This window comes from Cryptotermes secundus, unplaced genomic scaffold (genome assembly GCF_002891405.2).
Source record: "Cryptotermes secundus unplaced genomic scaffold, Csec_1.0 scaffold478, whole genome shotgun sequence".
Lineage (NCBI taxonomy): Eukaryota > Metazoa > Arthropoda > Insecta > Blattodea > Kalotermitidae > Cryptotermes > Cryptotermes secundus.
This window is the reverse complement of record NW_019721767.1, coordinates 369,642-381,885: the sequence shown is the minus strand read 5'-3', so window position 1 is coordinate 381,885 and position 12,244 is coordinate 369,642. Positions and strand designations below refer to the sequence as shown.

The window sequence follows — 12,244 nt, the reverse complement described above, 5'->3', positions numbered from 1 at the left end:
ATAAACTTTTAATTTTGTATAAAAATGTTTTCTATATGTTAAAATTTATGATAGTATGAAGTAAGTTATGCATGATAATTCCAACATGATGAAACTCTGAATATTATAAATATTTGTTTATAATTCCTTCTAGCTTTTACTGTGTAAATCAAAGCATTTGAAAGGAAATTTTAACATTTTTTTTACAACTTCTGTCAGAATTCTATATGGTTTTGGGCATCACTTGGTATTTGATAGATTTTCTGTGGATCAAAGCTCAACTATGGGAAACTAAGGCTACTGGGGGGATGTTACAATATAGTTATTCTGCCTTTGTTTTACTATAAGAAATTGTGCACAGACATCCTGTATTTGTGTATGAAAACTGTGGTTGTTACAGGTATTCAAACTGCAATTATTAGTATATCCAGGTTGTACAGCTTAGCGTGTTTGCCAGTTTTGGACCAGATTTGTCAAAACCTGCTTAGAAGATGTGGCTGATGATTATATATTGTATGGACAGTTGGTAGTAGAATTTAAAATATAATACTTCCTTTGCCTGCTGAATGACTCCTTATGGGCATGGTAATAGGTAGATGCATAGGAGGTTTCATTGCAGTAAAAGTGGTCATTTCATGTGACACATGTCAGATGTTCAGAATTACTTGTCAGATTCTTTTAATCCAATTTGTGAATTGAGGGAAATCTTTGTGAAATCCATTGCATTAGTCATAACAGTGCAGAGATATGTAGAATTTTCTGTAAGGGAGTCTTTGCCAAACAGTAAGCATTGTAATCATGGATGGACTTACTGAACTACAAGATATTATGAAGCGATTAGAATTGCAGTTATCATGCACATCTGAAAGTACTTGGAGAAACTATAGCATTGATTTGTCTTTTCTTTTCACATGATTTCTGTTGTGTTTTCAGTATGTAATTTCACATGAGTTCCAGCCTTATGCTATGAAGTGGGTCTGACGTCACAGATGAGTGTGAGAGGTTTCTCTTGGTTATAATTACCACACATTTAAAGAAATCTAAAAGTTTGTGACAGTGTTATATTAATACAGTTACTAAGTTTTTGGATATTATCCATCATCTGTTATTTTATTTAATCATTAAAGAACAAATGTTCTGAAATGTGACTGTGGTCTGCATGTTGTGCCATGCTTAAGAGTTGTGGAATAAAGAAGCCTAACTGTGACTGGAACTGACTGTACTTGTATTTGATAGTGTTGGGTGTGTAACATAATCTAAAGTGGCCTCCATAGTCTAGAGGTAACGTTCCCACCTCATGACTCGTGGTACGCGGGTTCAAATACCCGGCGGAGGTCGTCGAATTTTTAAGGGCGGAAAAATTCAGGTAACAAGTCCTCTGGGAGGGACTTTAAGGTGTGTGTCCCGTGTCGTAACTTTACGGCACGTAAAAGAACCTCATATCCCCAAAGGGGATCACTGAGCCAAATTCCAGGACGTTTCCCGCCCAACAGTAGTCTCTAAGACCTCTGATAGATGGAGGAAGCATTATAGACACCACTAAGCAAGTGGCCGAACTCGCTTGCTCGGCGGGACTGATGGTACGCACCATTTATCGGTAGGGTATAGAGACTGGTAGAATATCATAGAGGGAAGCACAATAGATAAAACTGGTCGCGGTCCATGGGGAAACCCACCCTCTCTAAATAACTAACTAAGTAACATAATCTACAGCAGGCATGCCCAACGCGTCGATTGTGGGACAATTTTTGGTTGATCTTGTAGGCCTATAAGGAAATTATATGTGAAAAGCAAGTAAATTCACTTGTAATATAATATGATTATATTCAGATTTTGAAAGGAAAATACGTATTAAAGTAGTCTGTACTTTCAATATATGTTGCTTTTACAACAAACATCGTGTCTTTTATTTTTACCAATGTTTTTGCTTAAAGCGAGGTATGATGATAGGAGGGGCTGGTAGATCACTGGCAGTTTTGACACTAAAAAGTCAATCACAACCTGTTTGAAGTTGGAGATGCCTGATCTACAGCAATGAAGCAGTCTACTCCCATCCAGTGTAGAGTGTGTGTGATGAAACTACATTTTTTGTGAATGAAATTCTAGGCCTTCAGTCCATGCAGTAATATATGAACCAGAATTAGGAATGATGTGGAATATGGGGTGGAATTGTACGTGTAGCTTAGGCAGTCATCAAAGGATGGCACAGTCACATTTTTACATAAGTCATAATTTTTTTATTTCATAAATTTTCCATAGATACTTATTTTTATAGAACAGTTTTATTAATATTGCACAAATAAACACTTCGGCCAAAAGATAATAAAACGTTTTTAAAAGTATGAGGCATTCATTCCTCTATTATACTTTTTTTTTTTTTGAGATATATAAATAAGGAGTGACATTTTGTGTTTTTTCTGGTGTGGTGCAATTAGAATTTAAAAATACCATGTGCCAGGTGCAGGTTTAAATGTTGCACACTTAAAAGGTTAAAAGCAACTTCTCAGAGTCAGGATTCTGTCTCCAAAATGTTGCTTTTAAATAAAAACCAGGACTATGGATAATGTCTAAAAACTCAATAATTGTATTGAAGCAGATATAATTATGACTGCAGGCGTAGTAGTTTTCTCCTTGTCAACAGGTATATCCGAATCAACAAAGCAGGCACTTCTAGAATTACTGTGTTTTTACAATTGTGAGGATACATTGCCAGAAGACATGATTGAAGAGCGGTGGTTTAGACATGGTGGCTGGTACAAAGCTAAACAACGGAAAACATGGAAGTAAGGGGCTCACTGAGTTCACTTTTAGTTTAGGCTAGTTTCTCATGTATGGGGTTGTACTTGAATATTGTAAAACCTTATTACAGTGTGGACAATCAATCTAGTCCTCATACCCATTTCCTGTTCAAATGATGCATGACAGCATTTGATGAATGACAGAGGTTATCTTTAGCGCTACGTTGGTGTTCTCCTGATCTTTCTTCTCAGTGCTCGCGTCCCTCTCTCTAAGCTATGATATTGGTTCATGCCTTATCACTGTTCCTTTTGAATATTTTCACACTGGGGCTAGATGAACTCCTCTTTTTATAGTTCATGCAGTACAAATTTATTTAACAGTAAATTATGATGCTTAATTGCAGGCTGAGCTTTTGCTATGTCAAATGCATACTTTTATGAAAGAAGCACTATTTTTGTCATATTTTTGTGGTTCATAAAAATTTATCATTCAAAGTTACACTGTATGTGTGATCTTTAGTTTTCAGAGAATTGCCTGTTATGGAAGCATATTTCTGTGTTAAGTATCTATCACATGATAGAGTGACTGTAGACAGGGTTTGGATTGGTAATTGGATTTATTGAACTCTTACAGATCTATGACTAGAAGTAATTATAACCATATCACTAATTCACACACTTTGTGGTTCCCTGGAGTACACAGTTAAGTCTTTTCAGCATTCTGTGTCTTCACCAGTCTTCTGATAACAGCTTTCAATGGCAGATGTTCCCCTTCCTCTGGGTTCCTGAACTGTACCTGGCCTCAGCTACCAGCTTCTCACAGCAACTGAATCCCAGCTGTTATCTCACTCACTCACTCCCTTGCTAACTATCCAACCAGCTCTTCACTGACTAACTCCTCACCAACTGTCTTGCTTATAACGTATTGGCACGGACTGGATAGAAAACACTGTTCCTCTGTTGCAGTGCAGTTGTTGCTTAGCAGTGGCATTACTCATTCCACTGTTGCATGCGAAGCCTTTGGCATGGACAGTACAGAACACACCATTCTTCTGTTGCTGTTTACAGGCCATTACTTAGCAACAGCTTTTGTATAATTACTTATTTTGTTGCTATTAGCTAGCAGCGGGTCTGTGTGCCACAGTTACACATCATGGTATGCCCTCAGGTTGTGTTAAAGGAGGTGACCTCCAGATATGAGCAGCACCTGCAAATATATTGATTGTTTGGAAAATTCACATGAGATTTGGAATTTAGAATGTCGGGTTATAATAGATCTGGCTTATTGGAAACTATAAGAAGATAGCAGATTACATAGGTTTAGCAGGAGAGCAGGAGATAAAATAGATTAGGGCTGTTGTTAAAATGGATTTCAAGGGAATAGGGTTTGAGGGTGTGGACTGGATTCACCTGGCTCAGGATAGAGTCCACTGGGCGCTCTTATGAACATAGCAATGAACCTTTGGGTTCTGCTGGAAGAGGAGAATTTTTTAAATGCAAAGTGATATTAGTGTCACCTCAAGGAAGACTGTGTTCCATGGAGTTAGGTAGCTATTGAGAGCCAGATTCAGTGACAGAAAAAATGAACATAAGCCAACAATGTTTTGTACATTTGCAAACTGAGATATAATGAATTCAATCTAGTGTGTACATTTTTAATTGTTTCTTGCATCCTGTTGTGTATTTAATCAATATTAGAGTCAATTTTACCGCCCACACAACATATTTTTATTATTATTACACTACATGTTTCGACCTCAAGAGGTCATCCTCAGGTGCACGAACACAGCTGTATAATTACACGCAATCACATTTGTTTTCTCACTTATTCAATCCTGTATCTTATTCAGGCTCACGCTCAATAATATATCAAGCTCTCTCATAAAACACAAGTTAAAATTGTTCTAAATGGCAAAAGTTAAAATTTAAATTTAAAATTTTTAAAAAATTTAAAGTTTGTGAATCGAATTTCAATTCAGGTCACTAGTTATGCTTTCACTTTCGCTTGTATTCAGTCACTTCCTACTTATGTTCATCACTGCGTCAAGTTCACTAAGAGTAGTTTAATTATATTATTGATTAAACGTTCATGAATTAAAGTTCAATTTTATTATAGATTGCACTTTTTCACCTTTGGAGGTCTTGCTGTTCTACTGCGTCTTCTGAAGTTGTGGATCTGTTACGGTCGATGTCGTGATGGCTACTAACTTTTGACATTTAGAACAATTTTAACTTGTGTTTTATGAGAGAGCTTGATATATTATTGAGCGTGAGCCTGAATAAGATACAGGATTGAATAAGTGAGAAAACAAATGTGATTGCGTGTAATTATACAGCTGTGTTCGTGCACCTGAGGATGACCTCTTGAGGTCGAAACATGTAGTGTAATAATAATAAAAATATGTTGTGTGGTCGGGAAAATTGACTCTAATATTAGTGTGTACATGTTGAAATTTCAGTAGAAGCCTGACAGTGCATGAGCTACACTTCAGTCCTTCATTTAACTTCAAAAAATAAGTATGACTTTTCTTTTGAGAGGCAGATAGTGATTTTGAGATGGAGTGAGAGGGTGGGAGGGGAGAGGGATATGTGCCTTGGTTTGGAGAGATTTGTAAATGTGCTTATTCTAATGTTGGAGGAAGATAATGTGCAGACACACCCAGGTCTGCTGACTGCTCATTTTTCTGTAAAATTAATATGATCATGTTTTTGAGACTATTAATGCTAAAAGGTGAAAATAAGCATTTGTTTTTATGTTAAAGTTAGTACAGTTGCAAACAAGTACATCTACTTTAATGTTCAAGGGATAATGCTTTGGCTGAGAAGGTGTTCAATTCATTGGATTCGCCAGGATCGGCTGCATACTGTGCGTTGCTGCAGGGAATGACACGTTTCTACCAAGTTGATCGAGCTTGGAAGCTCTACAAGGAAACACAAGAGAGAGGAATTGATCTCACCAGGGATGCATTTAATTCACTTATTCGTGTTGTTTGCTACTTACGTGAGGGAAACGAGAATAGATGGCAGCTCATTCAGGTAAATATATTGTAATGGTTAGCAGTATTTGGCACAATTAGTGGGTATCCACCGATCATCTCGCTACTTATGATCTTGATGTCAGGTATCTTTTGTTCACTGCTATTTCATTGTGTGCTGGAGAACTGTCTCTCTTTCCACCTTTCACCTCACTTATCTTATGACTCAGCACCATCTCTGCTTCATGTCTGCTTCTTCACACAGGTCTACATTTCACCACTTCTAAGCCAGCATTGAGATTGTCCTCTCCTTGTTTTACAACCATGGTTTTATATGTACAATACAAGTTTGAGAACATTTGGGTTCTAATGCAAGTAATTCAGCCCTCAGCTTTTCTGGAAAGGTCCAGAAGAGAGAGGGGTGAAATGGGGGTGGGGAGTCTCGGGCATGCTTACCAGACTTTGCCTCCCCCCCCCAACTCTCCAAACCCCACAACAGTATTCAGTATTTGAACATAATACTTGTCTTCCATTACCTTGCCGCCATCTTTGAGCCGATTGTCTAGATAATGTGCGACCCTCAACGTCTCGCATCCCTATGGGCCTTCACGGCCTGTTATAGGTATAGCTTCACTTTCTTTTACTTTTCTTCCATTTGTTGTTGATTGAGAGGGTGGTTGTGAATTTGTAATCGGAAGGTTGCAGAAATGGTTGTGGCATGTTTTAAGTTAATGTCTTAGTATTTGCTTAGAAGGACTTCGGAAGACCATTGTAAATCAGAATAGCTAGTCTCTGATTGAGTAATCAGACTTCCTATATGTGGATGAGGAGTGCTAACCACTTAAACATAATATTCAGTCTCAGTTTTGTTTATTTCTTACTTTATTCAGTGACAGTTTCTCAGTCCCCCTCCTTGGTGTCTCCACCTTATCGTGGTGAGGGGGTTTGAGTATGCCAAGGACCCTGAGAGCTATACCAGCGGTAGCGTAGCTACTGGCAGGGCCTCCCTTGCTGGACAGGTCAAAGGGTAGGCATCAGACGAAGAGAGACACCAAAAACTGATGTCGGAAGCAGCGTCATCAGCAGCGACTTGAAGCACAGAGCAAATGATGCTCAAGATGGTTCAAGTTCGTATAGCAACAGGCGTGACCAGAGTGGTTTGAACGGCTGTTGTACTGCGATGTGGAAAGCAAATGGAAAAACTACCACATTATCACTTTTCCTGGATAGTCTCTTTCCAAAAACAGAAGATCGCATTAAGTGGAGAAACTGTTTTGGAAGAGACTGTGGACCTGTCGCCTGACAGATTACTGATGATGATGAGTTTCTCAGTTTAATATATAATTACATATATAACATCAGACTGTGCCATAGCACAGGCAGCTAGTTGCTAGCTTCTCACTGCAGAGCTTCAGGTTTGATTTTGAATGACTTCATGTGAGGTTTATGGAGTAGGTTTCACATTGAGACTTCAGTTTTCTTTTGCTAATGATAATTGCACCATTGCTGCATACACATCTGTCATTGTTCCTTGAGGTATGTGATAGCCTTGACTGGGCAGCATATTGTGAGGTGCCACCTAAGAGTCAGAATATTGGAGTCATAGTGGGCGTCCATTGGTAGACAACGGCTCAGTAGTCACATTTCTGCCACAGTAAGAGCAGTGAATGCATCATTGTCTGGGTGAAAATCGCGAACACGTTCACATGAAAATGCATACATAGGCAGACCGTTACCACAGAAATGAAAACCAGCCAAAACTGTTCAAGGAGGTGTCTGCTACCCCAGCCAGATTGCAGGTATAACTGGAGGCCAGTTCAGAAGTCAGACGAAGAAGACAGAAGTGAAGTCAGAAGCAAACTGGCATGCTTTTGAGAGGCAGACATCATTCAAGCAAGCAGATGTTGAAGACTTTGTGTTGGGTCTTATAGTTAAAGTAATTTGAGTGGGTTATAATTATTTGTAGTTCTGCCTGGTGAAGTTAAATCAATTCATCTAATCTGAAACCCATTAAGTTCTTGTTGCGTTACCAGGATGTGTGACAATATTATCACATCTGTCTTAACACTTTGTGGACCAGCGATTTAAATATTTAAATCACCCTGGGGACCAGCATTTTTATACCTACTACCGTAACTTGTGCACTGTTCACTTTAAAAATTAATATAAAATCTAATTAATTTTATGAACTAAAATTTTTGGAGAACACTTACCAATGCACCTAGAAGTGCTTGAGAGTGTGATATTTCTGGAAACATTCCCCTTTATGGAGTGGCATTACACACGTGCAAATGTAGGCAGTCATAGTCCTTTTTTTTTGTGAACTGTTCAAACACGGCATTGCCTAGAAGGATGTTTCCCCTTGGAATGTTCACTCTTCACAATTTTCATGAGGGTATGTTTCCACATATCACCGGAGAGTCGCCCAGGGGGGTCCACGTGAGGCCTGCGTGGGGTGGGAGTTGATGGATCTGGTTGCACTAAGTCTGTGTCTGCCGCCGGTTCTGCCACCACCGTCTGGTCTGTAGCCCAGGCCTTTGCCACCTTCATCAGAAATGCTTTGTATTTCAATTTCAAATCAGGGTTTAGATTTTTGTGAATATTTTTTTTTATATATTCTTTGCTATCGCCGCAATCTTGCTACCCGCATTTTTGTCGGAGCTATTGTCACTTTTACTGTCTGTGGCCACAATTCTTTGTTGTCCCCTGTCACTGCCAATGTCTGAGTCACCATCACTACGCATCTCACAAGGCACGTAAGCTAGCTCATTGGAGAAGAATTTGTCCTTGATTCATACCCCACCACTAACTACTGGCTGGTACAAACAAATTGAAGACAGGCAAAGCATTCTCTGTTAGAGGGGGTTAAGAAAACAGCTAGGTCATGTTACTGAATACTAAGCAAACATTCCAGAGTTTTATGGCTCAGTATCTATGCAGTTGCGTGGCAAAATAGCAAGGTATAGTGTGTTGCAACCTAACATGTCCTAAAATGATGATATCATGCGACCAGTCTGCCATGTTTAAAAGCGAAAAGTGTGATATCATGCGACCGGTCCTTTAGCTGTTAAAAAACATTAAAGCCACATTGAGTCTGTTTTTAGCTTTCTGTTTGATGGCCATAACTAATGAATCATTGAAGTTGGTCATGTGAAATTTTGTATGAAGACAGATGGTAAACATATTGTGGCATATTTACTCAATGCAAGAACTGTTAAGCCACAGAAACAGCAGTTGCTGAGTACTACACGCACACAACAATATAACAATGGGGGTTATACAGTCTCTTTCTAGGCAACAGCTCGGTAAACACATTTCCACCTATCGAATCATGCTACATGTGCAATGACATCATCAACAATACCGATTGTGTGTTCTGTCAGGTCTGTGCAGGTTGCTTATAGGTGAAGTGAATTTAGAAGCTAGGAGCACTTGAGTGTACAAGGACAAGAATGGAGCATGTCCTTAGTGAATTGTGAAGATTAGTTGAGTACAGATTAGGACAGAGGAGTACAAAGTGACTGACAACAAGAAGACTTCATAGTTGATAGTTTCTATGTTGAGATCTGTCGCTAGGAGGCGAATGATGAAAACTGAGCATCCTAAGGTGTGTGCAGTGGTGACCTGTAAATTCTGTAAATCATTGATAGCACTGTATTAATTGTAATTAAATGAGATTGTAACTGAAGTTCCAATGAATCCAATTGTCAAATTAGAACTCATTATTTTCCTCACCCCTACCCCCCTATACATGACAATACAAACAAATTCTGTGCAAGAAATGTGTAGAGAACAGTTTCAATTATGGCAGTAGTGCCAAACTTTGAGGTTATATCTGACAATTTTAATATAATGGGAGTTTTTCATAGTAAAATTTGGTCAGAAAGGAATAATTAGTCATATAATTATTAATTTATAATTTTTGTTAACTCATACATAATTTTAAGTATTTGAAGGAAAGTAGATGTATTGAAGTTCTATCCAGAACTTCTTGTTAATTAGTTTATATGTAAATGGGCCACACTGTAGCTGAAGTGGTTAGTCGCTGGCTTCCCACTGTGGTGGCCAGGGTTTGATCCCGAGTCTGGTCAAGTGGGATTTGTGGTGGGCAAAGTGGCGCTGGGGTGGGTTTTCTCCAAGTATTTCGGTTTCCCCTGCTAATCTTCATTCCACCAAATTCTCCATCATCATAATCACCCGGGGCAGGCTACAATAGGCCAATCAGTGAGGGCCGTTCCGAGTGGACCCCAGTTGGACTCCACCCCCACTAAGCCAATTATACATAAATTATCTTCGGAGGAGGCGGTTCTGTACTTGCATTTGTTTCTAATGTTGATGGTGTATTTTTAGACTCATTCACAAGACTTGCGAAAAGCATGTATCAGTTTTTTCATGTCTGCTTGCCTTTCCATCTGTCCACCTACATGAAATAAACTAACTCGGATTTTCATAGTAGTTTATAATGGAGAATTTTACTAAAATCTGTCAATGAAATTCAATTCCAGTTAAAATTGGACAAAAGTAATGGACACATTACTCAAAGAACTTGATGTGTTTCATTGAAAGTATCTTATTCTGTCCTACTCCATTGACAAGAATACTCTGGGGTTGCCATAGGAGCAAATGCATGGCCATCAGATTCATTCATTTCACTGATGATTATCTTCTTTGTAGGAACTCTTGACAGCAATGGCAAAGCAGAATATAGCACCAAATATTGGAACACTGAATGCTGTGTTGGAAGCAATTAGTAGCATGGGACCCCAAAAACACGTGAAGACTTATGCACTCAGAGCACTAGCTGAGTTAAGACATGTTGGTGTGCAGCCATCATTAGCAACTTATTACTTCCTGCTTATCACATTTTGTAAAGAGAGTGAGTAACGCCAGCAAACAGTATCTGTTTTTTCATATGTTATCAAATTATTGTAAGTTTCAGATTAGACACTTTTACTTAATTTGTAGTGTAAATAAGTTATAATGAAGTAGCACATGAAAAAATTCTCAAAAGGGATATTTGCTTGAGTAGGAGCTTGTTGAAGCCTTAACCTTTAACGTATGGACTTTTAAATTGCCGGGAGCCCTCCGTGGCTGGTATTTAAATCGCTCTAATTCATTAACATTGCAAACTTTCAGAAACAAATACATATTTTCTGTTATGTGCAACATAGAAATACGAACTAAAAACAGTCTGAAAGACAATAACATTTTCTACATTTACTCAAAAGAGCAATTTTTACAAACGAAAATTAATTGTGATTATTTTGTCATGAAATGCAAAATATAGTCTTTGTTATATACGTGGGGCAATCCAAAAGTTTCTGAAATTTGAATTTTGCCCGCGAATGGTTATGAGTACATCGAAATACCGCTAGGTGTCTCCTCACACATCCTTCTTGAATCAGTGTGGCAAGCGGCATCGAGTTGAGTGGTTGGGTTTATTGTTGGTGAACGTATTTCCATTGTTGTGTTTCCGTGAAGCTGCGGCTTTGCGATGGCTGACCTGAGAGAGCAGTGTGTCTGTATAAAGTTTTGTTTCAAACTTGGGAAAACCGCTGCAGAAACGCACCAAATGTTGAAGCAAGCTTTTGGTGAAAACAGTTTAGGCCAGGCACAAACTTACAATTGGTATAAATGTTTTAAAAATGGCCAAACATCAACTGATGATGACGATTGTTCGGGACAGCCGTCAACAGGCAAAACACCAGAAAATGTCGTGAAAGTTAGGGATCTGAATCTGCAAGATCATAGACTGACCATCCAAGACCTCTGTAACACCTTAGGACTAAGTTATGGTACATGTCAACGAATTTTGTCAGAGGAACTGAATATGAGGAGGATTGTGGTGAAGTTTGTGCCACGACTGCTGCAAAGTGAACAGAAGCGGCATCGCTTGGAAGTCTGCAGGGAACTTCAGCAACAGCTTCAAGAGGATCCAAACTTTCTTTCGAAGGTTGTCACTGGTGACGAAAGTTGGGTTTATGGCTACGACCCTGAAAGCAAGCAGCAATCGTCGCAGTGGAAGACCCCTTCTTCACCTTGGCCAAAAAAAGCTCGACAAGTCAAGAGCAACATTAAGTACATGTTGATCTGTTTTTTTGATATTGACGGGATTGTTCATAAGGAGTTCGTCCCTCCTGGTCAGACAGTCAATAAAGAGTTCTGTCGTGATGGTCTAAGGCGTTTGAGGGAGAACATGAGGAGAAAACGTCCCGAGAAGTGGCGCACGAACGACTGGGTACTCCACCATGACAATGCACGACCGCATACAGCTTACATTGTGCAGGAATTTTTGGCTAAAAATAAGATGGCAGTTGTTCCCCACCCATGCTTCTGCTTTTCTTATTTAGCGAAACACACGACAACGTCTTTGTTTCCCTTTGGTTGGCCAGTGTTGTGAATGTTTCACCTCAAATCAACTCAGTTGGACCCCCTGATAACTTTGGCCTCCCCCCCGAGAAACGCCACTGACCGTGATATTCGGCTTGTGCGATTGAAGAATCATCTTGGGGGAGGGGGGTTTCTAGCAAAATCGAATAAATTATGTTGATT

At 39.1% G+C, this 12,244-nt stretch overlaps 1 protein-coding gene across 2 annotated transcripts in view; it reads left to right on the top strand.

The window, feature by feature from the left end:
* LOC111875703 (protein PTCD3 homolog, mitochondrial) overlaps nucleotides 1-12,244 on the top strand; it is a 31,860-nt gene that overhangs the window by 4,933 nt on the left and 14,683 nt on the right. For both annotated transcript variants that reach the window (XM_023872151.2, XM_023872150.2), the window contains 3 exons: nucleotides 2,621-2,762; nucleotides 5,522-5,753; nucleotides 10,367-10,568. In XM_023872151.2, coding sequence (XP_023727919.1) covers nucleotides 2,621-2,762; nucleotides 5,522-5,753; nucleotides 10,367-10,568 — 576 coding nt within the window. The remainder of the gene's footprint in view (nucleotides 1-2,620; nucleotides 2,763-5,521; nucleotides 5,754-10,366; nucleotides 10,569-12,244) is intronic.